At 60.3% G+C, this 27,694-nt stretch overlaps 2 protein-coding genes, 1 long non-coding RNA gene and 3 other non-coding genes across 10 annotated transcripts; 5 read left to right on the forward strand and 1 right to left on the reverse strand.

The window, feature by feature from the left end:
- The first annotated feature begins 255 nt into the window (after nucleotides 1-255).
- Nucleotides 256-5,209, forward strand: CAMP (cathelicidin antimicrobial peptide). Of its 5 annotated transcripts, XM_064162432.1 has the most exons (5): nucleotides 1,547-1,858; nucleotides 1,949-3,004; nucleotides 3,087-3,194; nucleotides 3,304-3,387; nucleotides 5,069-5,209. In XM_064162432.1, exons 2-5 carry the CDS (start codon nucleotides 2,831-2,833, stop codon nucleotides 5,177-5,179), a joined length of 477 nt encoding a protein of 158 aa, XP_064018502.1. In that variant the 5' UTR covers nucleotides 1,547-1,858; nucleotides 1,949-2,830; the 3' UTR covers nucleotides 5,180-5,209. The 5 variants fall into 5 exon arrangements, with proteins under 5 accessions (XP_064018501.1, XP_064018498.1, XP_064018500.1 ...); XM_064162431.1 differs by lacking the exons at nucleotides 3,087-3,194; nucleotides 3,304-3,387; nucleotides 5,069-5,209 and adding an exon at nucleotides 256-721 and having other exon boundaries at nucleotides 1,748-2,032; nucleotides 2,153-2,338; XM_064162430.1 differs by lacking the exons at nucleotides 3,087-3,194; nucleotides 3,304-3,387; nucleotides 5,069-5,209 and adding an exon at nucleotides 257-721 and having other exon boundaries at nucleotides 1,748-2,032; nucleotides 2,150-2,338.
- A 924-nt stretch (nucleotides 5,210-6,133) lies between these two features.
- LOC135185524 (uncharacterized) lies at nucleotides 6,134-6,690 on the reverse strand. Its single transcript, XR_010306523.1, has 3 exons — nucleotides 6,591-6,690; nucleotides 6,390-6,473; nucleotides 6,134-6,277 (listed from the first exon to the last, which is right to left on the reverse strand). It is a non-coding gene; the product is annotated as an uncharacterized LOC135185524 (long non-coding RNA).
- Nucleotides 6,691-13,514: 6,824 nt separating this feature from the next.
- Nucleotides 13,515-26,571, forward strand: TBRG4 (transforming growth factor beta regulator 4). The gene is made up of 11 exons (XM_064162433.1): nucleotides 13,515-13,616; nucleotides 14,503-14,984; nucleotides 15,931-16,248; nucleotides 17,491-17,662; nucleotides 19,284-19,441; nucleotides 19,891-20,001; nucleotides 20,927-21,071; nucleotides 22,373-22,615; nucleotides 23,639-23,750; nucleotides 24,797-24,911; nucleotides 26,399-26,571. The coding sequence occupies exons 1-11, from the start codon at nucleotides 13,562-13,564 to the stop codon at nucleotides 26,498-26,500; spliced, it is 2,013 nt and encodes a 670-aa protein (XP_064018503.1). The 5' UTR covers nucleotides 13,515-13,561; the 3' UTR covers nucleotides 26,501-26,571.
- Nucleotides 17,118-17,256, forward strand: LOC135185853 (small nucleolar RNA SNORA5). Its single transcript, XR_010306660.1, has one exon. It is a non-coding gene; the product is annotated as a small nucleolar RNA SNORA5 (small nucleolar RNA).
- Nucleotides 21,321-21,459, forward strand: LOC135185854 (small nucleolar RNA SNORA5). Its single transcript, XR_010306661.1, has one exon. It is a non-coding gene; the product is annotated as a small nucleolar RNA SNORA5 (small nucleolar RNA).
- LOC135185856 (small nucleolar RNA SNORA5) lies at nucleotides 23,270-23,404 on the forward strand. The gene has a single exon (XR_010306663.1). It is a non-coding gene; the product is annotated as a small nucleolar RNA SNORA5 (small nucleolar RNA).
- Nucleotides 26,572-27,694: the final 1,123 nt, after the last annotated feature.

The following is a 27,694-nucleotide window of genomic DNA, read 5'->3' on the forward strand; positions in this document are numbered from 1 at the left end:
TGCGTCCCAGGGGCACCATCCTGCCATCCTGCCGTGAAATCAGGGGCAGGCTGTGTCCCAGGGGCACCATCCTGCCGTGAAATCAGGGACAGGCTGCGTCCCAGGGGCACCATCCTGCCATCCTGCCGTGAAATCAGGGGCAGGCTGCGTCCCAGGGACACCATCCTGCCATCCTGCCGTGAAATCAGGGACAGGCTGCGTCCCAGGGACACCATCCTGCCATCCTGCCGTGAAATCAGGGACAGGCTGCGTCCCAGGGGCACCATCCTGCCATCCTGCCGTGAAATCAGCAGGCTGCGTCCCAGGGGCACCATCCTGCCATCCTGCCATGAAATCAGGAGCAGGCGAAGGGAGGGAAGGGGCCGCAGAGGGGGGATCAGCTCCGGCATCTCCGCGTCCCTGCCAGGGTTGGGTGGGCACCTGCCAAGCCAAACACAGGAACATGATCCCGTCCCTACGGCTGAGGGGCCCGTGTTTGTCCTGGAGGGGAATCCAGCCCAGCCGGGGGCCCCTGAGCTGATCGCAGAGCTGATTGCCAGCCGAGAGCCGCCTGCCGCCGCTGTGCCCGGTGCCCATGGCGCTGCTGCTGGGAGCCGTGCTGCTGGCGGCGGGCGCCGCGGTGCCCCCGGGGCTGCCAGCCCCCCGCGACCTGGCCCGCTCCGTGCTGGAGACCCACGGGCAGGAGCTGAAGCTGCTCAAGGTGCTGGGAGTCACCAGGACGGTAAGAGAGGGGTGGGGACGGGGTGGGTGTCCCCAAGTCTGGCACCCAGCTGGCTGGGGACCTTTCCCTGACGGCTTCGGGGAGCCACCGATGGCTCCATCCTTTCCTTGCTGGCTCCATCCTTTTCCCAACTGCTCCACACTTTGCCCACTGCTTCCCTCCTCTTCCCTGCTCCCAACGGCTCCATCCTTTTCCTACTGTCTCTGTCCTCCTCCCTGCTGGCTCCATCCTGTTCCAAATGGCTCCATCCTTCTGCCACAGCTCCATCCTTTCCCCAACGGCTCCATCCTTTTCCCACTGGCTCTATCCTCCTCCCTGCTGGCTCCATCCTGTTCTAAATGGCTCCATCCTTCTGCCACAGCTCCATCCTTTCCCCAACGGCTCCATCCTTTTCCTACTGGCTCTATCCTCCTTCCTGCTGGCTCCGTCCTGTTCCAAATGGCTCCATCCTTCTGCCACAGCTCCATCCTTTCCCCAACGGCTCCATCCTTTTCCCACTGGCTCTATCCTCCTCCCTGCTGGCTCCATCCTGTTCTAAATGGCTCCATCCTTCTGCCACAGCTCCATCCTTTCCCCAACGGCTCCATCCTTTTCCTACTGGCTCTATCCTCCTTCCTGCTGGCTCCGTCCTGTTCCAAATGGCTCCATCCTTCTGCCACAGCTCCATCCTTTCCCCAACGGCTCCATCCTTTTCCTACTGGCTCTATCCTCCTTCCTGCTGGCTCTATCCTGTTCTAAATGGCTCTATCCTTCTGCCACAGCTCCATCCTTTCCCCAACGGCTCTATCCTCCTTCCTGCTGGCTCCATCCTGTTCCAAATGGCTCTATCCTTCTGCCACAGCTCCATCCTTTTCCCAACGGCTCTATCCTCCTTCCTGCTGGCTCCATCCTTCTGCCACAGCTCCATCCTTTTCCCAACGGCTCCATCCTTTTCCCACTGGCTCTATCCTCCTCCCTGCTGGCTCCATCCTGTTCCAAATGACTCCATCCTTCTCCCATGGCTCCATCCCTTTCCCACCTCGGCAGACCTTCGACTGGGGGACCCACTTCAGCCTCAACTTCACCGCGCGCCGCCCTGCCTGCCCCCGGCGCCTCCCCGAGCGCCGCGCTGCCAGCTGCCAGCCCCGGCCGGGCAGGGTAAGCCTGGCACCGAGTCCCTCCCACAACCTGGATCTGGGGCACACAAAGATGTCCCCAGGTCACTCTCAGGGTCGCTCCATGCCCCAGGTGCAGCAGTGCCGGGCCCAGGTCTCCGTCTTTGCCTTCCTCCCTGACGTGCCACTGTCGATGGTGGAGTGCAGCCAGGAGCTGGTGAGGCCTGCAGGTGCCCCCATCCTTGGGGTTGGGGACAGCAGCAGGGATGTGTCCCACCTCTTGGGGACGTTCTTTGGCTGCAGGGTGAAGCCCACTCTAATTTCTCCCTCCCAGCAGCCCAGTGGCAGTGCCCAACATCATTCCTCCAGCAGCCCAGGTCACCCATCATCATCATCCTCCTCCTCCTCCTCAAGGCCACCACCACCACGTCCTCGCCACTCTACTGGCATGTCACTGCCAAGGGCACCCCTTGGTCCCTTGTCCCCAAAGGAGATACAATAAAGACAGCTGGGGGTCGTGTGAGAGTGTGTGTGTGGTGTGGCACAGCTGGGGGATGTTGGGCAACAAGGATGGGGCAAGGATGGGGTTGTGCAAGCCCAGAGGGCACCTAACCAACATGGGCAACATGCCCTTGGTGTCACCTCCGTCCCTGCAGGTGCCTGTGTCACCTCATTCCCTCCCCCTGCACCTTGCTGGGGTCTCCAAGGGTTTGTGGTCCCATCAATCCCTCCTCAAGGAGCTCTGAAGGTTAAGGAGACCCTGTGGAACAGAGCTGTGGTGTCCCCAAAGGGGACCAGAGATGCCACCAGCTCCATGGGGAATGTGTCCCAGCAGTGGCTCAGGATCCTCCTGTCCCATGTCGTGTGTGTCCCCCCCAGTTAACTGTCACCCTGTGGGCTGGGGCCAGGCATTTCCTGGGGGGGGGCAGGAAGGAAGCTGAGCCCTGGGGTGGGTTCCCCAACCTCCCTGGCCGGGGATAAAAGGGGACAGGGGGAGGCGGCCTTGGGCACGAGGATGCCGAGCTCCTGGCTGCTGGTGCTGGTGGTGCTGGGGGGGGCTTGTGCCCTCCCTGCCCCTGCCCCCCTGGCCTACACCCAGGTGCTGGCTCAGGCCGTGGAGGCTTACAACCAGGAGCCCGAGGTGCAGAACATCTTCAGGCTGCTCAGCGCCGACCCCGAGCCCGCCCCGGTGAGTGCCACCCCACCAGTGTCAACCCCCCCCCACCCTTGTCAGCCGCTGCTGACCCCCCCAGACGCTGGTGTCCTTGCAGGGCGTGGAGCTGAGCAGCCTCCGAGGGCTCAACTTCAGCATGATGGAGACCGAGTGCGGCCCCAGCGCCCGCGGCAACCCCGACGACTGCGCCTTCAAGGAGAACGGGGTGAGCAGAGGGGCACCCCCGGAGCGGCACCCCCGCGGGGCCCCCGGCTGACCTCGCTTCAGGGTGGCGCTGCCCGGAGGTGACGCTGGGTGCTGCGTCCCCTGCCCAGGTCATCAAGGAGTGCTCGGGAGCGCTGCGCTTCGCTGACGGCTCCCCCGAGATCGACATGCACTGCACCGACGCCAGCTCCGACGTGAGTTAGGGGGGCGGTCCGAAGGGGCACCACCCGTGCTTGGTACCCACTGAGGGCACCCATGGGTGAGGGGGTGGAAGGTGGTGTCCTTTCTCCTATCCCCAAAAGTCTGCTGTGCCCAGTAGGACACTCTGATGTCCCCATCTCACTGTGTCCCCATCCCACCCTCTCCCCACCCCAACGTCTCCCCATCCCAACCTCTCCCCACCCCAACCTCTCCCCATCTCACCTGCTCCCCACCCCACCCTCTCCCCATCCCACCCTCTCCCCATCCCACGACAATGGCTCCAGCCCATGGGTGGTGGAGGGTGGGGTGTGCAGTCCCAGGGCACTCATGGGTACCTGGGGGTGAGGTGCTGGGTCCTAAACGGGTGCTGGGGTTCCAGGTGTGAGACCTCAAGTGTGAATCCTGGGTGGGAGATGCTGAGTGTGGGGCCAGGGTGCAAGATCCCAGAGGTGGGGGCGGCACAAGGGTCCCAGGCACAGGATCCCAGGGGTGGGGTCCTGGGTGGAGGGTCCTGGATGAGGTCCTGGGCGCAGGGAGTTGGATGAGGGATTTTGATCCTGGGTTTGGGGTCCCACAGGAGCCCTGGGCATGGGTCCCTGAGTGTAGGATCCTGGGTGTGGGGTCCTGGCTTTGGAATCCTGGTGTGTGGTATCCAGGGTGCAGGATCTTGAGTGTGGGGTCCTGAATGGGGTCCCAGGTGCAGGACCCTGGGAGCAGAATCCTGGGTTTGGGGGGACACACAAGAGTCCTGGGCATGGGATCCTGGGAGTAATATCCTGGGTGTGGGATCCTGGATGAGGTCCTGAGGGCAGGGACCTGGGTGTGGTCTTGGGTTTGGAGTCTTGAGTGGGATCCAGGGTGCACGATCCTCAGTGGGGGATCTTGAGTGTGGGATCCTGGGTGCAGGGTCCTGGGTTTGGAGTGCTGGGTGGGATCTCAGGGAGACCTTGAGTGTGGGATCCTGAGTGTGAGATCCTGGGTGTGGGGTCCTGAGTTTGGAATCCTGGGTGGGATCTCAGATCATAGAATCACAGAATCATAGAATCAACCAGGTTGGAAGATGCAGGATCCTGGGTCTGGGGTCCCGGGCTTGGAATCCTGGGTGGGATCTCAGATGCAGGATCCTGGGTGTGGGCTCTAGAGTGTGGCATCCTGGGTGTGGGGTCCCAGGCTTGGAATCCTGGGTGGGATCTCAGATACAGGATCCTGGGTGTGGGCACTAGAGTGTGGCATCCTGGGTGTGGGGTCCCAGGTTTGGAATCCTGGGTGGGATCTCAGATGCAGGATCCTGGGTGTGGGCACTAGAGTGTGGCATCCTGGGTGTGGGGTCCCGGGTTTGGAATCCTGGGTGGGATCTCAGATGCAGGATCCTGGGTGTGGGCTCTAGAGTGTGGCATCCAGAGTGTGGGGTCCCAGGTTTGGAATCCTGGATGGGATCTCAGATGCAGGATCCTGAGTGTGGGCTCTAGAGTGTGGCATCCTGGGTGGGATCTCGGATGCAGGATCCTGGGTGTGGGGTCCCGGGTTTGGAATCCTGGGTGGGATCTCGGATGCAGGATCCCCGGAGTGTGGGAGGTGGGGTCCCACCAGCCCCGGGCACAGGGTGGTGGGCGTGGGTCGCGTCCGTCGGAGGCGCAGCTGCTGACGCCGTGGCCGCCGCTGTCCCCCCGGCAGCCGGTGCTGGTGCAGCGGGGCCGCTTCGGACGCTTCTTCAGCAGGATTCGGCGCTTCCGACCCAGGATCAAGTTCGACATCCACGCCAGGGGCTCGGTGGGCTTTGGCTGAGACAATAAAGGGGCCGGTGGTGGCCGCAGCAGCTGTGAAGCAGGCTCCTCGCTGCCCATTGCGATGATGGGGGGGGGGGGGGGGAAGCTGAGGGACAAGGGCTTGGCCGCGGTGGGACATGGGGGCAGCACTGGGGACAGGGCACAGAGCACCTCCTATGCCCTCAGCCCCCCCAGAAATAGGAACTGTTCTTTTCCCACCCTTCATCATCACCACAGAGCGATGGTCCCCATGGTGGCGTGGTCCCTGTGGTTGCATAGTCCCCAAGATGTCATGGTCCCCAAGGTGTCATGGTCCCCAAGGTGTCCTGGTCCCCATGGTTTCATGGTCCCCAAGATAGCATGTTCTCCATGATGCTATGGTTGCCACTGTGTCCTGGTCCCCATGGTTTCATGGTCCCCAAGGTGTCATGGTCTCCACTGAGTCAAGGTCCCTATGGTATCATCACTGGGGGTGCAAGTTGAAGGACTTCACTGCCCAGGTCAGTGTCTGGGTGTAGGCCAGGAGGGCACCACCACCATCCCCTGCCAGCACTACCAGCACCCAGGAGCTCAGCATCCTTGTCCCCAAGGCCACCTGCCTGTGCCCCCTTTTTGCTCCCACCAGAGAGGTTGGGGAACCCACCCCTGGGGCTCAGCTTCCTCTCCCCAGCTCACAGGGTGACAGTTAACATGGGGGGACATGGGACAGGAGGACTTCAAGCATGTCCCATCTGTGGCTGGTGGCATCTCCTGCCTCTTTTGGGGACACATCTCCACCCCGTGGGTTGTCCCCAGCCCTTTTAGCTTCTCAGGTGAGGATTTAGGGGGCCAGAACCCTCCAGAGACCCCAGAGGGGTGCAGAGGGTATGAGGTGAGACAGGGACTTGCAAGGACTGAGGTGACAGCAACAGCATTGCAGGGGCATTTATTAGAAGCAGAACACCCGGGTGGGGGGGCACAGAGCTGGGGAGGGTCACAGTGGTGTCACCACTCAGGGCCTGGGGACTCTGAGGTTGAGCTTGTCACGGATCCAGATATTCCTGCACTGGAAGAAGCTCCTGACACGCTCCTTCAGCTTGCTGAAGAAGTTCTTGAGCTTGGAGGTCTTGATTCGGGGCTGCTGGGAGGAGAAGGAGAGACATCAAACCCAGGGAGATGGGTGGGGAGGTCTGGGGGAGGCCCTTGGGTGACACGTTGGGGACATGGTGCCTTTTTGGCCACCTCCTTACCAAAGCAGCTCCCTTCTTGCAGGAGAGCTCGACCATGGGCTGCTGCTGCTCCAGGAAGACCCAGCCCTGGCAGTGTGTCAGTGGCTGTGGGGAAGGAGAAGGGGACACGAGGAAGAGGAGCAGGTCAAGAGGAGCTCGAAGCTCTCCCATGCCTCAGTTTCCCCATCAGCTGCTCCCCAGCTGGACACAAGGAAGCCTCACCCCAAGCCAGAGGCTCTTGCAGGCGGTGGTGCCTGTCCCCAGGGCATGGCAGGTGGTCTCCTCCACGGTGAAGGTCAGCTCCTGTGGCTGCTGCAGGTCCAGAGGCTGCCAGAAGGGAGAAGGACACCTCAAGGACCCACAGCACCACTGCCCCAGCCCAGAAATGGGATGGATCCAGCCCCAAAACCAGCCTGATCCTGCCCAGAGAGGAGCTAGGTCCAGCCTGGAGATGGGTCATGCTCAGCTCTAAGCTGTGTGGGCTCCATCCCTATGGAAGGCTGGACCCAGTCTCCAAAGGGGATAGGTCCAACCCCAAATAGTCCAAATGCAACCCCCAAGAGGTGTCACATCCAACCCAGAGATGGGTCACAGCCCCAAACTGGATGAATCCAGCCCCAGATAGGCCAGAACCAGCCCAAAGAGGGGCCAGGTCCAGCCTGGAGATAGGCCACACTCAGCACCAAGCTAGGTGGGCTCCATCCCTATGGAAAGTTTGGCCCAGCCCCAGAATGGGCCAGATCCAGCTTGGAGATGAGTCATAGCCCCAAACAGGAACGGATTCATCTCCAAAAGGGCCTGATCCAGCTCAAAGAAGGGCCAAGATCCAAGCAGGAGATGGGTCACACTCAGCTCCTAGCTGGGTGGGCTTCATCCCTATGGAAGGTTGAACCTATCCCTTGAACAGGCTGAATTCAGCCCCAAAAGGGCCAAATGCAACCCCCAAGAGGGGTCACATCCAGCCCAGGGATGGGTCACAGCCCTAAACATGGGTGGATTCAGCTCCAAAAGGGCCTGATCCAGCCCAAAGAGGGGGCAGGTCCAGCCTGGAGATGGGTCACAGCCCCAAGCTGGGTGGGCTCCATCCCTATGGAAGGCTGGACCCAGTCTCCAAAGGGGATAGGTCCAACCCCAAATAGTCCAAATGCAACCCCCAAGAGGTGTCACATCCAACCCAGAGATGGGTCACAGCCCCAAACTGGATGAATCCAGCCCCAGATAGGCCAGAACCAGCCCAAAGAGGGGCCAGGTCCAGCCTGGAGATAGGCCACACTCAGCACCAAGCTGGGTGGGCTCCATCCCTATGGAAAGTTTGGCCCAGCCCCAGAATGGGCCAGATCCAGCTTGGAGATGAGTCATAGCCCCAAACAGGAACAGATTCATCTCCAAAAGGGCCTGATCCAGCTCAAAGAAGGGCCAAGATCCAAGCAGGAGATGGGTCACACTCAGCTCCTAGCTGGGTGGGCTTCATCCCTATGGAAGGTTGAACCTATCCCTTGAACAGGCTGAATTCAGCCCCAAAAGGGCCAAATGCAACCCCCAAGAGGGGTCACATCCAGCCCAGGGATGGGTCACAGCCCTAAACATGGGTGGATTCAGCTCCAAAAGGGCCTGATCCAGCCCAAAGAGGGGGCAGGTCCAGCCTGGAGATGGGTCACAGCCCCAAGCTGGGTGGGCTCCATCCCTGTAGAAGGTTGGACCCAGGCTGCAAAGTGGATGGGTCCAGTCCCAAAAGGGCCAAATGCAACGCCCGAGAGGGGTCCCATCCAGCCCAGAGACAGGTGCACTGGATGCCCCCAGCCCCAGGAGGGCCATCCCCATGCCCAGAAGCTCTCACCCTGTGGGGAGCAGCAGCGTCCCGCAGCCGCAGGGCGTGGGGCCAGATGGCCTTGGTGTTGAGCAGCTCCACGGCCGCCAGGACGATGTCCTTGTAGGGGACAGTCCAGAGCCCAGGGCGGATGGATCCAGGCGCTGGGGACACGCTGGGGGATGCATCTGGCCCCAGCGTGGTGGCTCCAACCAGCCCCAGCAGCAGCAGCAGCAGCAGCAGCAGCGGCAGCCCTTGGCACAGCCTCATCCTGCCTCCTGCCACCCAACCCACCAGGGAGATCCTTTTATGGCCACTGCCACCATGGGCGTTCCCCGGGGCCACCAGGAAATTCCTGGCGGGCCAAATCTGGCCAGGAGCCAAGTCCATCCCTCCTTTGGTCCTCAGGTCACTAGAGTGGGTGTCCCAGCCCTGGGCATGGGTGATACCAAGGCAGAGTGGGACCAAGGAAGGTGATGGTCTCACGTAGCGCCACGCCAGGGCAAGGCGCACCCCAAGGTGACCACCAAGGAGGGCTGGATGGGGATGGAGTGGGGCACCACGTTGGGCTTGTCACCTTCATGGTGCCACAGGGCTGGCTGAAGAAGTCTCCCTGCCCCAGGGCCGGGGCTTTCCAGCCCCCTGCAAGTGTTTTATGGTGGGTGGAGATGTGAAGACATCTGTCCCTCAGGCAAACAAGGTGGGGTTGGCCAAACACCAGCAGTGGGAGCCATCAGCCTCTCCAGGGCAAGCAGGAACCTCCAGGAGGTGGAGGTTTACCTTTGGCCAGCAGGTGACCCTCTGTTCAACCCCGATTTGCACCCCCACAGACGGCCAGGGGAAGCCCAAAGCCACGCAGGCAGGTTCAGAGCTCCTGGCTGGTGGAGGCCATCAAGGATGCGCTCTCAGCAGCTTGTAAATCAAGCAGGGACAAGTGTGCCCAGGTCAGAGCTGGTGGGTGGCACCTGGGAAGTCCCCAGGGATGGGTGATGTCAATCACAGGCCTGCAGGACAGCCCAGCCTGGCCCTGGAAAGATCCAGGTGCAACCTTCAGTGGAGAAGAGACCCCAGGCAGGTGGGATTATCTTGCACCCCCAGGCAGGTTCACTGCCCCCAGCAATGGGGCTGGCACCATGTCCCCAGCGAGGCTCCTGCAGGTGACAGCTGGTCTGAGTGCACAACCCAAGCTGAGATGAAGCCTCTCCCAGCACCCACTGGCCCTTCTCCTCTCCTAGACAGTCTCCACCCTTTGAGCACTGCATGAGGTCCCTCTAAAACCTTCTCCTTTCCAGGGAGAAGAGACTCAAGCCTTTCAGTTTCTCCTCCCAGAGCATGTTCTCCATCCCTCTGACCATCATCCTGACCCTCTTTGGGAACCTCTCCACTCTGTCCACATCCTTCTTGACTGGTGGGAACCAGAACTGGAACCACCACTGCAGAAGTGGCCTGGATGAGGGTTTCCTGAGCCAGGACATTGAGGAGCCAATGATGAGAGGTGTTCCACTGGACCTCCTGCTCACAGGCATGGACAGCCTGGTGGAGATGAGAAGGTTGAGGGCAGCATTGACTAGCATCATCTTCTGCAAGCCATGCAACTGGCTGCTGCTTATTAACCACCTCATCCTGACAGGTATGAGGCAGCTGAAGGTCTGCATGGACTAGCAGGGAGCTTCTGACTGAGCTGAAGGACAGAGTCCAGCTCCCAGAAGGAACCATCCAGGCCAGCAGCAACCATAGCTCATAGGAAGAGAGCACCCAAGGCCTGAGGCCACCCACGGGAGGGTGCAGCAAGCCCTCCAAGGAGCTTTGGCTCCCTCTTCTCCTCCATTTCTCAGTCAGGACTCAGCAATGGCCAAAGCCAGCATCAAGAGATTATTTATTAGTAATTATTATTAATCACAACTTTGTGTACCCCCCACCCCAAGGAGTCTTCACCCTTTGCACACATCCATTAAACCCTGCAAGGCCATTCTGGGGACAAAGGGACAACCTGACATCTGCTGGAGGGTAGGAGAGCCCTGCAGAGGGACCTAGACAGGCTGGATGGGTGAGCAGAGGCCAAGGGGATGAGATTGAACAAGGCCAAGTGCAGGGTTCTGCACTTTGGCCTCAACAACCCCAAGCAGTGCTACAGGCTGGGGGCAGAGTGGCTGAGAGCAGCTAGGAAAAAAGGGACCTTGGAGTGCTGGTAGAGAGTAGCTGAAGATGAGGCAGCAGTGCCCAGGTGGGCAGCAGAGCCAATGGCATCCTGGGCTGGCTCAGGAGCAGTGTGGCCAGCAGGACAAGGGAGGTTCTTCTGCCCCTGGGCTCAGCACTGCTCAGGCCACACCTTGAGTGCTGTGTCCAGTTCTGGGCTCCTCAATTCAAGAGAGATGTTGCAGTACTGGAACGTGTCCACAGGAGGGCGACAAAGCTGTGAGGGGCCTGGAGCACAGCCCTGTGAGGAGAGGCTGAGGGAGCTGGGGGTGTGCAGCCTGCAGCAGAGGAGGCTCAGGGCAGAGCTCATTGCTGTCTGCAGCTACCTGAAGGGAGGCTGTAGCCAGGTGGGGTTGGGCTCTGCTGCCAGGCAAGCAGCAACAGAACAAGGGGACACAGTCTCAAGTTGTGCCAGGGGAGGTCTAGGCTGGATGTTAGGAGGAAGTTGTTGGCAGAGAGAGTGATTGGCATTGGAATGGGCTGCCCAGGGAGGTGGTGGAGTCACCATCCCTGGGGGTGTTGAAGCCAAGCCTGGATGGGGCACTTAGTGCCATGGTCTGGTTCACTGGTTAGGGCTGGGTGCTAGGTTGGGCTGGATGAGCTTGGAGGTCTCTTCCAACCTGCTTGATTCTATGATCTGGTGAGTTTCACCTGGGGTAACTCCACAGTCATCCTCTTCTCAGGCCATGTCCTCACCAGCTGAGGGCAGAGGGGAAATAAAACCCCCGAGAGCAAACAGCAGAGCCCTGAGCTGTGGGAAACACAAAGCTCATAAACTGGTGCACATCAGAGGATGTTTGCACACCACAGCACTGAGCTGCTCCTCAGCATTCCTGCCAGGCCACCTCTTTGTTTGCCTTTGTTTGTTCTCACGGGCCAGTCTGGATACTGGGAGAGCAGGAAGGAAAACAAAGAGGCTGAGCAAGGCAGAACCTGGGTGAGATCACTGCTAACAACCTTGACAGGGCAGTGCTGGGACCAGGGGCGAGATCACAGAATGGCTTAGGTTGGAAGAGACCTTTAAAACCAGGTCCAGCCATGAATTCAGCACTGCCAGGGCACCACCAAACCATGGCCCTCAGCACATCATCTCCACAGCTCTGAAACCCCTCCAGTCATGGGGACACCACCACTGCCTTGGGCAGCCTGGGACAGGCCTTGACAACCCTCAAGGGGAGGAAATTGTTCCTCAGGTCAAACCTAAACCTTCCCTGGGGCAAGTTGAGGCCATTTCCTCTTCTGTCACTTGTTGCTTGGGAGAAGAGACCAACCCCTATCAGGCTCCATCCTCCTTTCAGGGAGTTGCAGAGAGCCACAGGGTCTCCCCTCAGCCTCCTTTTCTCCAGGCTCAGCAACCCCAGGTCCTTCAGCTGCTTCTCCCCAGCCCTCCTCTCCAGACCCTTCACCAGCTTCGTTACCCTTCTCTGCCCCTGCTCCAGCCCCTCAGTGCCCCTGACCCCAGGATGTGAGGCGCAGTCTTCACAGTGCAAGCTGTCCGTGGGCACAACCCCTGCCCTGCTCCTGCTGGCCACACCTCTGCTGATCCAGGCCAGGATGCTGGTGACTTCCCTGGCCACCTGGGCACACCCTGGCTCATCACCAACTCCCGCAGCTGCTTCTCCCCGTGGCAGTTTCCAGCCACTCTGCCTCCAGCCTGCAGCGTTCCTGCGGCCGTTGTGACCCAAGGGCAGGACCCTTGGCCCGGTTGAACCTCATCCCGTCGGCCCCACCCATCGCTCCACTCTGCCCAGATCCCTCCGGGAAGCCTCCATCAAACCAACGCTCCCCCCACGCAGTCAGCGCCACGGCTGCCCTCGGGCACTACGGACAGGTCCTGCTGCCCCACGCCACAGCGGCCCGGCAGGGCAGGTGGGACAGGGGCCGAGCCGCAGCCCCACGTAACGCCATAGGGGCCCCGGGTAATGCCTCCCGCGGCCCCAGGCAATGCCCTTCGCGGCGCCGAGCCCCCGCTGCGGCCCCGGGTAATGCCTCCCGCGGCCCCAGGCAATGCCCTTCGAGGCACCGAGCCCCCGCTGCGGCCCCAGGTAATGCCTCCCGCGGCCCCAGGTCATGCCCTTCGAGGCACCGAGCCCCCACTGCGGCCCCAGGTAATGCCCTTCGCAGCGCCGAGCCCCCGCTGCGGCCCCAGGTAATGCCTCCCGCGGCCCCAGGTCAAGCCCTTCGAGGCACCGAGCCCCCACTGCGGCCCCAAGCCCCCGCTGCGGCCCCGGGTAATGCCTCCCGCGGCCCCAGGAAATGCCCTTCGAGGCGCCGAGCCCCCGCTGCGGCCCCAGGCAATGCCTCTCGCGGCGCCGAGCCCACTCCTGCGGCCCCAGGCAATGCCTCTCGCGGCGCCGAGCCCCCGCTGCGGCCACGGGCAGCGCCTCCCGCGGCGCCGAGCCCCCGCTGCGGCCCCGGGCGATGCCTCCCGCGGCGCCGAGCCCCCGCTGCGGCCCCGGGCGATGCCTCCCGCGGCGCCGAGCCCCCGCTGCGGCCCCGGGCGATGCCTCCCGCGGCGCCGAGCCCCCGCTGCGGCCCCGGGCGATGCCTCCCGCGGCGCCGAGCCCCCGCTGCGGCCCCGGGCGATGCCTCCCGCGGCGCCGAGCCCCCGCTGCGGCCCCGGGCGATGCCTCCCGCGGCGCCGAGCCCCCGCTGCGGCCCCGGCAATGCCTCCCGCGGCGCCGAGCCCCCGCTGCGGCCCCGGGCGATGCCTCCCGCGGCGCCGAGCCCCCGCTGCGGCCCCGGGCGATGCCTCCCGCGGCGCCGAGCCCCCGCTGCGGCCCCGGGCGATGCCTCCCGCGGCGCCGAGCCCCCGCTGCGGCCCCGGGTGATGCCTCCCGCGGCGCCGAGCCCCCGCTGCGGCCCCGGGCGATGCCTCCCGCGGCCCCGAGCCCCTCCTGCGGCCCCAGGCAATGCCTCCCGCGGCCCCTAACCCCGCCCCTGCGGCCCCGAGCCCCGCCCCCTGCGGCCCCAGCCCCGCCCCCCTGCGGCCCCAGCCCCGCCCCCTGCGGCCCCTAGCCCCGCCCCCTGCGGCCCCTCGCGGCGCCTGGCCCCCCGCGCGCGGCAGCCATCCCCGCGGCCGCCTCGCGCCCGCTCCCCGCCCCAGCCAATGGGCGCTCGTCGCACTGTGATGACGCACCAGCGAGAGCCGCCGCAGTGCCACTAGGAGGCGTCGCGGTGAGATGACGCCATGAAGCTGTGCCGGGGCCAGCTTCTCGGCCCGGCCTGTGGCTGGGGAGGGCGAGGTCAGGCCTGGCGGAGGCGGGAGGGGAAGGGAAGGGTTCGGCCTGGGAGGTGTAGGTCAGACCTGGAGGGAGCGGAGAGGATGAGCTGGGGGTGGGCAGAGCCGGGCTGGCGGGTGGGGAGAGTCGGGCCGTGGCGGGAGAAGCGGGCCCAGGGGTGTCTGAGATCAACCCGCGTGGCACAGGCCGAGCGTGGGGGTGTCTGAAGGGAGTGGAACGCACCCGGAGCTGCTCTGAGGGGAATGGCTGGGGGAAGCCTGGTGCTGATCTCCGTGGGGCTCTGGGAAGAAGAGCCCGAAGGAGAGGAGCTCGGTCTGTGGATGCTGTAAATGGAATCGGCCGGGCCCGAGGGAAATAGGTTTGGAAGTGTGGAACGGGACGGTAGATCCAGGGATCTGAGGGGAAATGGCTCGGGAAAGGATGAGTTGAGCCGCTGGAGGGTCTGAGGGGAATAGCCCCGCGGTGCAAGGACAGGCCCGGAGGCTCTGATGAGCTGGGCCAGGGAACATGGTGTGGGCAAACTGGGAACAGCAGGCGAAAAGGCAATGTCCCTGGAGGTCTGGGCAAGGCTCAGTTAAGGCTGGTGAGGCGCTGGGAGTGCTGCAGTCTCTGCTGCCCATCACTCTGGAGTGACTGCGTGGTGGTGGCTTGGAAAGCTGTTCTGGAGTTCAGCAGCCCCTGAGGGGCTCTGAAAGCAAATTAGCCCAGCAGGGAAGCACAGAGCCTCTTCCACAGCCCTGCCTTGCTGGGCAGGCACCAGCAAGATGTTCTTCACCGCCACTACTGCTGAGCAAAACAGCCCTTTCCTCACAGCCACCACCAGAAGCTGGATGCCTCCTTTTTATCTCTTAACATTCCTGCTCCTAAAGGGTTTCTTTTCCTTTCTTAGCTTCCTGCAATGCAGCGTTGACCTCCAGCCCCGAGCCTGCCTTCCCCTCCATCACACCTCCCACCATGGCAGCCCGTTTGGTGCGACGCTGCTCCTGCTGGAGGCACCTGGGGGCCTTCATCTCTCCACCCTCAGTCCCAGCCCCACTGCTGGTACCAGTTGGGAGGATGGTGACAACAAGAGCTCTGCCTTTCAGTTCCTTTCATACGTCAAGCCTTCTGAGCTGGGCTGATGGGTTCTCAGTCAAGGAGCAGGTGGAGGAGAGCAGAAGTGCAGAGCACAAAGTGATTGGGGAACTGATAGAGACAGCCACAACCCCTCAGGACCTGCTCCAGCTGGCTGAGCAACACGTTCTCAATAGCAACCAAGCTTCCCAAATCATTACTCAACTTTCCAGATTGACTGTGGAAAAAAAACTGGAGACAGGGAGCATTCTGCAAGATGAACGTTTCCAGCAGCTCATCAGCATCGTGGATTCCCAGGTGAGTCCTCTTCTGCCTGCAGAAGAGTTTTGGGATAAAGATGTGAGGTGGAAAAGCAGCTCCTGGGCTTGGGCTTGATGCTGGTTTAGGGTTTGTAGTTTGGGAGGGATCAGTTGGTGAAGTAATCAACTCAAAGCAGCAAACTTAATGATTTCTATCTGCAATTGCTGTGCTTTGAAGCATAGCCAAGATGCAGTGGAGAGGTTCTCCTCATTAAGCTCTGCCTTGGTCCTGTCCCCTTGAGTTGTGGAGTTGGAGGATCACAGAATGGTTTGGGAAGGAACCTTTAAAGCTCATCCCCCTGCAGTTAGCAGGGACACCTGCAGCTAGAGCAGGTTGCTCAGAGTCCCAAACAACCTGCAAAGGTTCCAGGGATGGGGCATCTCCCACCTCTCTGGGCAGCCTGGGCCAGGGTCTCACCACCCTCATGGCACAAACATTTTCTCCCTTCTCTCTGGTCTCAGCCTCCCTTTTTGAGTTGAGATCATCACCCCTTGTCCTGTCACAGCAGGGTACAAGTGTTCTGCAGACACTTCTGCTTGTCCTCATCCATAATCTCTGCTCCTCAAATCCTGTCTAAAGACAGTAGAGAGCTGGGGTTTGTCCTGAAGGCTCCTGATTGGTTCCATTGAGCCGAGGCATTCCAGTACCGCTGGATTTGGAGTCAAAGTGCCGCTGCTCCTGCTGATCTCTGTGATCCAGTGTCACTGTGACCACAGATCCAAGGGTGCTGGTACCCTTCCTGGCTACCTGGGCACTCACTGGCTCATCTTCAGCCTCTGTCACCAACATCCCCAGGCTCTTTTTCCCAGAGCAGTTTCCAGCCACTCTGCCTCCAGCCTGGAACCATCATGGGTTTGGTGCGAGCAGGATGCTTGTTGAACCTCATCCCAGCTACTTTTGCTGCCTCTCCCTAATGCTTTCCCTTATTTCCTTCTGCTCCCAGGTCTCTCATGTGTGGAATAACAGCTTGGTGAACCTCCTGAAGAGCCTCTACTCCCTGGGGGTGGACAGCAACAGGAGGGAGGTGCAGTCAGTGGAGCAGGAGGTGCTGTGGCGGCTGCGGCGCCTCTCCTTCCGCCAGCTCGCCTCCCTGGCTGAGTTCTTGGCACTCAGGCAGGGCAAGGAGAGCAGATTGCTCAGTGAAGTCATCAAGAAGCTGGAGCTACGTTGGACAGAGTTTGAGGGCACCCGAAGTGTGGTGTCACTGATGAGCAAGGTTGGCCACATATCCCCTGCTCTGATGGACCGTCTGGAGGACAAGGTATGGACTTGGGCTCTTCCCATCTGCTGCTGTTACCTGCTGGAGGTGGCCTGCCTGAGGGGAATGGAGGTGGAAGGGAGAGCTCTGAGCCCTAATCCCACACATTAGTTCCATTCCAGAGTGTTTTGGTGGGCTGCTGTTCAAGCAGCTTCCCGTGCTTCTAGGAGAGGTTTGCATCTGAGGAGTTCTGTAGGTCATAGACTCAAACTGAAGAATAGTTGGGTTGGAGGAGAGCTTTAAAGTCATGGAGGCCAAGCATGAACTCAGCTTTGCCAGGGCACCACCAAACCATGGCCCTCAGCACATCATCTACACAGCTTTGAAACCCCTCCAGTCATGGGGACACCACCACTGCCTTGGGCAGCCTGGGACAGGCCTTGACAACCCTCAAAGGGAAGAAATTGTTCCTCAGATTCAGCTTAAACCTGGGGCAAGTTGAGGCCATTTCCTCTTCTGTCTCTTGTTGTCTGCGAGAAGAGACCCACCCCTATCAGGCTCCATCCTCCTTTCAGGGAGTTGCAGAGAGCCACAGGGTCTCCCCTCAGCCTCCTTTTCTCCAGGCTCAGCAACCCCAGGTCCTTCAGCTGCTTCTCCCCAGCCCTGTTCTCCAGACTCTTCACCACCTTCATTACCCTTCTCTGCCCCTGCTCCAGCCCCTCAATGTCCTTGGAGTGAGGGGCCCAAAACTGACCGCAGGGGGTCAGCCCGGGGGGACAATGGAGGAGGTTACATCTGCCAGCCCCTCAGCTGGGCTGAGGAGTGTCCTTACTGTCCTCTAGCAACCATCAACCTCAAAGGGACACCTCTGTCCCCTCCTGTCTGTGTACCTCGCAGGAGCAAGGACTCATCCTTTGGGTCAGAGCCACCACTGCAGCTGCGTCAAATTCAGTCCTCAACCAGCCCATGCTGGGGACTGGCCAAACAGCTGCCACAGCAAGATCTGTAGCTTCTGAGCCTCATTGTCCCCTCTCCTGGGACCCTGGGGACAAATAAATGCTACAGACAGCAGTGTGACAAGGCAGGACGTTGTCACTGTGTTTGACAGGGCTCTTGGCTCTCCAGAGCCCAAACCAACAGTGTGGGGTCAGCATCCTGCCAACGAGACAGAAACGGGAGTGCAGAGGGAGCTGCTGACCCAGCAGCTGGGTGCTGATCCAGCAGGAAGGTGCTGATCCAGCAGATGATAGGTCCCTTCCCTCCCTGCTCTCCCTTGACATCCTGCTTCCAAATGTCTCCTGGCAGGCTTTGGAGCTTGCTGAGCAGTTTGAGCCTGAAGACATCAGGAAGGTGATGCTGGCTCTCGCCTATCAGAAGCGGCGCTGCGTGCCTCTGCTCCGGGCTCTGTCCTACCACCTCACCCAGAAGCACTCAGAGCTTGGCCTCAGCATCCTGCTGGATCTGATTTTTGCCTATGGTAAGTGGCTTGATTGTGTCAGGAGCTGCTGGGTGGTAAAAGCCAGCTGACTTTGCATGCTGAGGGTGGGATTGATGGTGTTGTCACCACGGCTAAGCTGGAGGAGAAGGGCAAGGAAGGATATGTAGAGATGGACTTGGTGTACAACCAGCACATCTGTGTAGCTTCCAGCTCTGAGCACAGCTGGAGTGAGCCCAGGGAGACCACTGTTCTTCCACAGAACCTAAAGGAAGAGACTTAGAATCATGGAATCACAGAATGGTTAGGGTTGGAAGACAGCTTCAAGCTCATCAAGTCCAACCACAAACCCAGCACTGCCAGGCCACCTCTAATCCATGGCCCTCAGCACCACATCTCCATGGCTTTGAAAGCCCTCCAGGGCTGGGGACTTCACCACTGCCCTGGGCAGCCTGGGCCAGTGCACTATCTCTAGGGTAGCACTGCTGATCCATTTGCTTTATGATCCTGAGGGTCTTGGTTCCCTGGCTCCACCTTCCATGTCCTGTTGTATGGTCTTGCCCTTGTCTCACTGCTGGTGGCCGGGTGGGAAGCCCAGAGGAATAGGGATAAAGCCCAGACAAACAGGGATAAAGGAAGCCAGGAGAGCCAAGGAGGAGCTCTTCCTGATGGCCTGTCTTCTGATGGTGGAAAAAAGCTCTTCTGGCAAGCACTGGGGCCAGGATGGTCTTGGTGGGTTAGCTGTGCTCTCCAAATAAAGAAATAGCTCCAGCAGACATGGTCTTGGAAGGAGCTTTTGGTTCTCTTGTTGATATTACCAACTTATTTGTGAAGTTGATGAACCTGGAGCAGGCTTCCTGGAGAGAGTTGGACCCTGCACATCACAGCCTCCAAATCCATTGCTGGACTCCTTTCTCCAAGGCAAAGCTGTAGGTGCTCCAGCTCAGGAGAGGCAGCAGGTTGCTGTATATGGACCTGGCTTGTGTGCAGAGACAACCCAACAGTTCTCCAGCTTTAGAACCTACTAAGTGGACAACTGCAACTGCTGGAGTTGGTTTGGGAGCAAGGCTGTAGCCACCGTGGTGGTGGCCAGCACTCTGTCACCCTCTGCTGATGTTCCTCTTTGATGCTTGTAGCTGTCACATTGTCACATCAGCATGGTTTGAGCCTTTGCTGCTGCTACTGCAGCAGTTCTCAGACCCAGCCTGAGCTCTTCTCATGGGGGTTGGACTGGATGATCTTTTGAGGTCCTTTCCAGCCCCTAACATTCTGTGATTCTGTGAGATTGTCCTCTCCTGGGTGGTCCACACTGGCCTGAGCTTCTGCAGGACTTGGTGCTGCCAGTTCCTCAGCTGGTGTGAAGTTGCTGGTGGCCTCTGTCAGTTCAGGACTCTCCTGGCCTTGCCAGGATCTGCAGATCCCGAGACACTAGGGTTAAATTCTGCCACCAGCACTGAGTGGAGGTCTGAGCCATGATCTGGCAGCAAGATTGGCAGCTGGTGTGTGCCTGACCAGAAGGGATGAGGTCAAGCCAACTCGGAGACAGGCAAAACCCCTCTGGAGCCTCCTCTTCTCCTTTGGTGCCACCACCACCACCACCCAAGCATGGCTCCTGTACCAGCTCCTTGTAAGTGGCTGCCCCTTTTCTCTTTCCTCCTTTAAGGAAAGCTGAATTTCCACCAGCCCCAGGTCTTCCAGAAGATTGCCACCGACCTGCACCCCCAGGTGGCCACCATGACGCCCGTGGAGGTGACACGCTGCGTCAGGTCCTTTGCCTTCCTCAAGTGGCTCAGCCTGCCCCTCTTTGAGGCTGTTGCACAGGTGAGGGGACTTGGAGGGGACAGGCAAGGTCTACCTGGCAGCAGTATGACTGTGACCCATCTCTGCTGCCCCCTGCCACCCGTCCGGAGGTGCTCTCTGGGGTGGCATCGCTCTGTCCCCAACCAGCCGCTGGTTGCGATGGACTCTGCCAGGATTTGCTGCTCATCTTCTGAGGTCAGCACTGGGAGCTGTGCTGAGCTGGGTCCAGACTCAGCTCCTCCTGCTGCTTCTCTTCCCAGATCCACCTCACTTTAGCCAACTGGAATATTCTAGAGTTCTGTTTCTGCTCACTGCTTCCCCTTGTGCCAAGATCAAATCCCAGGGGAGCACTAAGAGCTCTTTCCCTCTTGGTTTCCCATCTTACCACGGGGCTGATGTGTTGCATCTTCTCCTGGCTCTGCACATGGGCCAAGCCTAAAGCTCTGCTTTTCTCTTCCTGCCTCTTCCAGTACACCCTGGACAACACCAAGCAGCTGTCAGTCAGCCACCTCTGTGGCCTCATCCTGTCTTTTGCTCGACTCAACTTCCAGCCCAGCACCAGCGAGGACTTCTTCAGCATGGTAACCTTCCTCCTTTCCTCCTCTTCATCAGCCTCTGCCCTAGTTGGTGGGAAGGCTGCAGATGTTCTTCTGGCTGTTGGATGGCTTCAGATGGTGTGAGGAATGGGAAAAGGGGGAGCCCAGAGCTGAGGCCAGGCTGAAGAACCCACCCTGCACTGCCCAGCTACCAGCTGAACCAGTTAGTCCATGCCTGGTGCCCCCCAGGCTGGCTTTGCTAGCAGGGTGTGGGTGTTGAGGTGCCCTCCTGACCTCTGACTGTTGTAATTAACTCTTCCTAACGAGGCCAGAGGTGGTGGTGGTTGCCAAGCCCTGGCTCTGGGAGTTCTCAGGCTGTTCCCTAGTTCTTAGGAGCTGCTGGGAGGAGTGGAAGCTGCTTGTTCCTTGGGAGAAGAGACCAACCCCAACCCTGGCTCCAGTCTCCTTACAGGGAGCTGCAGAGAGCCAGAAGCTCTCCCCTCAGCCTCCTTTTCTCCAGGCTCAACAGCCCCAGCTCCCTCAGCTGCTGCTCACCAGCCCTGCTCTCCAGACCCTTCAGCAGCTTCACTGCCCTTCTCTGGACCCTCTGCAGCCTCTCAATGTCCTTCTTGGGGCGAGGGGCCCAAAACTGACTCCAGGAGCCTCACCAGTGCCCCCATTCCAGGGGCAATGTCCCTTCCCTGCCCCTGCTGGTCACACCATTGCTGATCCAGGCCAGGATGCAGGTGGCCTGCAGGACTCTTGGCCACCTGGGCACAGCCTGGCTCCTCTCCAGCCTCTGTCAAACAGCAGCAAATGCAAAACTCCTCATTTTTGAGGTGCTGCAAAGAAGTTCTCCAGGTTTAACAGGAGAAGGTCGGGTGCACCTCAGCATCTCAGTCTGTGTGTTAACCGCAGCATGGAGGCAGCAGCAGCACTCAGCTGAGCTGTTTGATTCCCTTCTCTGCAGGTCCATGAGGAGCTCAAGGATGAGCTGGATAACCTGGAACCTCACCTTCTGACTGACCTGGTGTGGTCACTCTGTGTGCTGCAGCAGGCCAAGGCTCCCTACCTACGGCGAGTGCTGGCCCCTGAGTTCCTTGCTCAGATCCGAGGTGAGAGGCTCTGAGAGGGGTGGGGAGTGAGAACATCACAGCTGGGCCAGGGGTGGTAGGCACAGAGCAGGGGGATCCACTCAATTCATCCTCCTCCATGCTGCTGCTGCTCCTTCCCTATGCTCTCTTCTCCTGCCTCTGTTTCCTCAAGCTCTCCAGATCTTGCTGCTCTGCTCTGGCACTGCCCAAGACCTTGAGAAGAGTCAGGAGGCTTTGACCTTTCCTAACAAAGCAGAGGCTGCAGGGAGGTGCAGCCCTGTCAAATTCAGTCCTTGCCTTCTCCATGGTGAGGACTGGCCAGATGGCTGCCACATCACCTTCTGTGCTCCACAAGCCCCATGTCCCCTTCCTGTGGGACCTAAGGGACAAAATGACACCACAGACATTGGGCTCCAGCTGTCCCCACTGAACTAGAGCCCAGTTTAGCACGGCCACCTCATGGTGGCTTCCTGCAAGAAGGACCTGGGAGTCCTGGTGGACAACAAATTGCCCTCATGGCCCAGAAGGCAAAGGATGTCCTCGGGGCATGGAGAACAGTGTGGCCAGCAGGTCGAGGGAGGTTGTCCTCCCATCCCACCCTGCCCTACTGAGGCCACACCTGAAGAACTGAATCCATTTCTGGGCTCCCGAGTTCAAGAGAGGCAGAGAAGTACTGGAGAGAGTCCATTAGAGGCTGGGAAGCTGCTGAGGGGCCTGGAGCAGCTCTGTGAGGAGGAAAGGCTGAGAGCCCTGGGGATGTTGAGCCTGGAGAAGAGCAGACCCAGAGGGTATCTGATCAATGCTCAGTAAGAGCTGAAGGACCTGTGGGAGCAAGAGGCTGGGGTCAGACTCTTGTCAGTGGTGTCCAGGGACAGGACAAAGGGAAATGGGCACAAACTGGAACTCAGGAGGCTCCACATGAACAGGAGGAGAAAGTTGTTTGTTGTGAGGGTGCTGGAGCCCTGTGCCAGGCTGCCCAGAGAGGTTGTGGAGTCTCCTTGTGTGGAGAGATTCCAACTCCCCCTGGCATTGTGCTGCTGGGCAAGCTGCTGTGGGTGCCCTGCTTTAGCAGGGGGGTTGGACTGGATGACTCCAGAGGTCCCTTCCAACCTCCCCATGCTGGGATTCTCTGAGTGCCTGGCAGCAGGACCAGGTCATAAACCCTGAGGTCTGCTTCTTGGTGATCTTTATCTCCCCACGGTGGGCAAGTCAGAGTGAAGAACCCCAGTCAGAGATGGCTGCACAGGCCCCCAGCTGATGATGCAGACCCTGCTGTGTGGCATGGGGCTTTGTTTCCATCTCTGCTTCTCTCCTCCCACCAGGAGATGAGTCCCCCAAGGCCCACACCCTACTGCTGAAGCTCATCCACATCAATGCCACTGCCAGGCTGGAGAGCCCTGAGTACCAGGGGCCGTTCCTGCCAGCGGAGATGCTGAGTGCCGCCGAGGAGGGCGAGGAGAGGAGCAGCCTGCTGCAGAGCAGCCTGCGGGAGGCGCTGGCAGGGGTGCTGGGCAGCCCGGACCAGGGCCGCTTCAACAGCCGCACCATCTACGGCTGGCACATCGGTGAGTGCCCGCCAGCGCCCCCGCAGGGAGCCTGGGGAGCTGCTGGCACAGGCTGTCCCGGGAGGCTGTGGATGTGCTCAGGGCCAGGTTGGATGAGGCCTCGAGCGAGCTGGGCTGGTGGAAGGTGGCCCTGCTCGTGGCAGGAGGGTTGGAACTGGATGAGCTTCAAGGTCCCTTCCAGCCCGGACTGTTTTACGGATCTATGGACCAGACTCTGCGTGGGGTGGAGGAAAGTGAGCTTGGAGGGCTTTGGTATGGCTCCCAGGCTTTGTCCTTCTGCCTGATTCTTCAGCCTCGCACCCCTCAGCCTCCTCATCGTGGCTGCTCTGGGTTGTTCCCATCTCCTCTCACAGTAAGGTGGGCAGAAAGCCTAGGATCTGGCTTTCATAGAATCACAGACTTAACTGGGTTGGAAAATATCTCTAATGTCATCAAGTCCAAGCTTCAACCCAGCACCACCACCGCCACCAAACCATGTCCCAGAGTGCCATGTCAGTTCTTGAACACCTCCAGGTGGCTCCACCACCTGCTCGGGCAATCTTTTTTGGGTGAGAAGCCCTTTCCCTACAGCCAGGCAGTGCTGGGGAGGGTGAAAGGCTTCTGGCTCTGTCTTCCTTTTCTATTCCAGTCCACCCCAGTCCCTCCCAGCTCTCCTGCAGCCCTTCAAATTCGTTCCCTGCCTCCTCCATGGTAGGGAGCGGCCAACCGGCTGCCACAGCACCTGGTGCTTCCACGAGCTCCATGTCCCCTTCCAGTGGGACACTGGGGGGTAAAATGACACAGACACATCCGTGTGCTCCGTGGCCCCTTCCCAAGGGACACCACGAGGTAAAACCACACCACAGACCCATCTTGGGAAGCAGATTTCCCCTTTGGTGGGTGCTGTACCCCAGGCACACCTGCAGAGCTCCTCAGGATGGGCTTTTTGGGAAGCGGGGGGTGGAACTTCCCAGGCTTGGGTGATGGTGGGAGCAGCATCCAGGTGGATCTCAGGAGGCTTTGTGTTCCCTCTTCTCCCTGCAGATGCTGAGATGGTGGTGAACAGTGAGAACAAACCTCTGCCTGTGAAGAACTTTGCTGCTCCACATCTGCTCCACTCAGAGGGCAAAAAGCCGCTGCCACCAGGTGCCAGGAGGTGGGTCTGGGCTCAAAGCTCGGGGTCAGGCTGTGCCAGCCCCACCATGAGGGGAACATCTTGCCAGCCAAGGAACCAAACTGGTGGCACAGCAGGAGTGCTGATGATGGTAATGGTTTTGTTGCCAGAGAACCTCTGCCAGCTCTGCCTGCCGCAGAGCCCTGCTGTCTGAAGGGGCTGGGAACTGAGCTGCCTCCTCCCTGCCTGGAAAAAGCCTGGCATGGATGGGGCCAATGGGATGAGGTTCAACCAGCCCAAGGGTCCTGCCCTTGGCTCACATCAACCCCATGAAAGCTCCAGGCTGGGGCAGAGTGGCTGGAAGCTGCCTGTTGGAAAAGGACCTGGGATTGTTGTTGACGGCAGCTGGACATGAGCCAGGGTGTGCCCAGGTCGCCGAGAAGGCCACCAGCATCCTGGCCTGGATCAGCAGTGGTGTGGCCAGCAGGAGCAGGGCAGGGATTGTGCCTATGGACTGGTCACTGACAAGGTCACACTTCCAGTCTTGGGCCACTCACTCCATGAAGGACATTGAGGGGCTGGAGCAGGGCCAGGGAAGGGCAACAAAGTCAGGGAAGGGTCTGGAGAACAGGGCTGGTGAGGAGCAGCTGAGGGAGCTGGGGGTGTTAAGCCTGGAGTAAAGGAGGCTGAGGGGAGACCTGGCTCTCTGCAGCTCCCTGAGAGGAGGCTGGACCCAAGTAGGGGTTGGTCTCTTCTCCCAAGCAACAAGAGACAAGACTTGAGGAAATGGCCTCCAGTTGTCCCAGGGCAGATTTAGGTTGGACCAGAGGAACAATTTCTGGCCCTTGAGGGTTGTCCAGGCCTGTCCCAGACTGCCCAGGGCAGTGGTGCAGTCCCCATCCCTGGAGGGGTTTCCAGGCTGTGGAGCTGTGGTGCCGAGGGCCATGGTTTAGTGGTGCCCTGGCAGTGCTGGGTTCATGGTTGGTTCTCTTCCAACTCAAACAGTTCTGTGCCTCCCTTTTGGGATCCAGTCCTTGCTGCCAGCTCCAGCTGTGCTGCCCATGCTCAGCCTCACATCTCCTCCCCAGGGTCGCCTTCCTGCGGTGGGAGTTCCCCAACTTCAGCAACAGGAGCAAGGAGCTGCTGGGTCGCTACGCCATGGCACGGCGCCACCTGCAGGCCGCCGGCTTCCTGCTGGTGGATGTGAGTACCTGGGGGGGGGTCTTCATGCCGTCTGGGCTTTAGCCCCTCTCAGCATCCCCTAGAGCATCTGGGGGGGCTCCCAGTGACACCAGGCTCCCAATGATGCTGAGCTCCCACCACACCTTCAGAGTCTTGGGATGGATGTCCCTGTAGAACCATGGGGTTGTCCCTCCCCAGATTTGAGTGGGTGCCCCCCTTCTTATCATGCCATGAAACATTTAGGGGGGGGCTCCTAATGGCATCAGGCTCCTAGTGATGCCACCATGTTTCTGGCTTTCCTCACCTGTGGAGTCCTTCTGTGGGTGTCCCAGTGGGGCTGTGGTGTTCCTCCTCCCAGCTGAAGTAGGTGACCCCACTTTCCAGCACGAGCTGTCTCACTCCACCAAGGTGGAACACTCTGAAGAACATGGAGAAGATCATGGTCATTATCCAAGGCCATAGCCCCCTCCAAAGGAGAACACAAGAGGTGATCATGATCCAAACCATGATCCTCTCCAAGAGGAAACACTGTGAAGAACATGGAGAAGATCATGATCATGATCCAAGGCCATAGCCCCCTCCAAGGAGGCACACTCTGAAGAACATGGACATGGTCATGATCCACAACCATGAACACCAAGATGGTGATCCAGGTCATTGCTGACAGCAAGGAGCAGCCACCAGCGTAGGGGTATTCCCAGCTCCTCCTGCTAGGGCAGAGCCTCCCCCCAGCCCTGAGCCCTCCTGGCTGTGTGTGGGGTGGCTCCAGCAGGTCATCAGCCAGGATTAGCCACCCCTGATCCTCTCCAGACCACCTGTCAGGCAGCCTCAAGGTGACAGGGAGGGCTTGGTGAGGGAGGAGGATGGTGGAGAAGGTCTTAAGGAGCTCCAGCCAGGTCATGCATTATTTAGCTCCCTGCAGCTAATTTTATCCCTGCTGGCAGGCAGAGAGCTCTGCAGGAGGAGGCTTGGTGGCTTTGTGGGCAAGGAGCCATCCTTCTGCCTCAGGCTGTCCTGCTTGAGGTCCTCAGGACACATGTCACCCCAGAGCAGTGCCATTGTCACCCCATGGCCTTGGCCTCCCCCCTCAGCTTCCACCATAGCCTCCCCCAGTGCTCTGCTGCCATTTGAGGCTGAGGGGCAGCAGATGATGGGGAGAGGGGGAGGGAGAGGGAGAGGAGGGTGTGAGGAGGAGTTGGGAGAGGAGGGCAGAGGAGGGCATGAGAGGGAGAGGAGGGGGGCAGGAGAGGGTGAGAAGAGAGAGGAAAGGGCAGGAGAGGAGGGTGCAGGAGAGGAAGAGGAGATTGCAGGAGAGGGAAAGGAGGGGATGAGAGAGGAGAGGGTGAGGAGGGGGCAAGGAGATGGAGAGGCCAAAAGGGCCACAGCCACTCCTTGGGGGGTTCTGGTGGCATCTCAGGGGGCTCTGATGGATCTCAAGAGCCCAATGCCACCTCAGGGGCTCTGGTGGCACCTCGGGAGCTCTGGTGGTGCCCTCTTCCTCCTTGCAGGTTCCTCACTATGAGTTCCTGGAGCTGAAGCTGGAGCGGCAGCGCACAGCCTACCTCAAAGACAAGCTGAGCAAGGCGGTGGCCAAGGAGCTGGCGAGCTAACCCCCCTGCTGGGCAAGTCCAGCACAGCCCTCTCAGAACCTTCTGCCAATAAACCCACCACTGTACAGCCATGGCTTGGTGGCCACCTTGGCACCGGCGTCCCTTGGCACAGGCCTCGGCTTTACCCCGGGGTGGGAGATGGCTCCGCCAGAGCTGATGTTCAGCAGAGCTTCCTTCACCCGGTGTGGGGTTAAAAGCCACCTCGTGGTGGCTCCCTTCCCTCTTTGTTGGCAGGGCCTTGGCCCCGGGTGTGAGGAGGGGCAGTGCCAGCTCTTGTGCTGTGCTGCTTCCAGCTGGAGCCCTGGGGTGGGCACAGGATTGCCCGGGGCCTTCAAAGTGGGTGCAGGAGAGTCCTGGGACCTCCAGAATGGGCGTGGGAGAGAACCCCAAGAGCCTCAAAATAGCATGCCAGAGTCCCAGGACCCCCAGAGTGGGCACAGGAGAGCCCTGAGACCCTGAGAGTGGGCACGGGAGAGCCTCAAGACACCCAGAACAGGCACAGGAGAGCCCTGAGACCCTCAAAGTGGGCATGGGCCTGCTCTGGGACTACTGGAGTGGGCATGGGAGAACCCCAGGGCCCCTGGAAACAGGCACAGGAGAGCTCTAGAACCCTCAAAGTGGGCATGGGAGAGCTTCAGGAACACCCCAAAACAAGCACAGGAGAGCCCTGCGAACCCTCAAAGTGGGTCCTGGGACATGGGGCTCTGGCTGGGAGGGCTCAGCTGCTGCCCACGAGCCACAAGTACCCTCAAATGCCACCCTCCTCTCACCTTGCAGGCTGTGGTGCCCACTCAGTGACCCCCGTGTCCTGCCAGCCACGTGCCAGCAGGGACAAGGCGGCTGAGGAGCAGCCTGGGCGCGGTGACGCAGCGCAGCCGGCTGCCAGCCAGGGCTTTGGGGACAGATTAGCAGCCATCTGGCCACTGCTGGGCCCTGGCACCTCCCTGCCACCCCCCCCCCCGGGGTGCAGGGGCACAGCCCTGGCGAGCACCCCCTCCCCCAAAGGAGAACCCCTGTGGGGTGCAACCCCTTGAGCCCAGTGCCGGGAGGAGGCCGTGGCAGTGCTGAGCTGCTGAGTCACAGCTCAGGCTGCTCCTGGCACTGGCGTCACCAGCCTTGCTGCCAGCCTTGCTGGGTGCCCAGGGTGACAGCCAGCACCCTACTGTGCCCGGGGTGGCAGCCAGCACCCCTCTG

This window comes from Pogoniulus pusillus, chromosome 23, assembly GCF_015220805.1.
Source record: "Pogoniulus pusillus isolate bPogPus1 chromosome 23, bPogPus1.pri, whole genome shotgun sequence".
NCBI lineage: Eukaryota > Metazoa > Chordata > Aves > Piciformes > Lybiidae > Pogoniulus > Pogoniulus pusillus.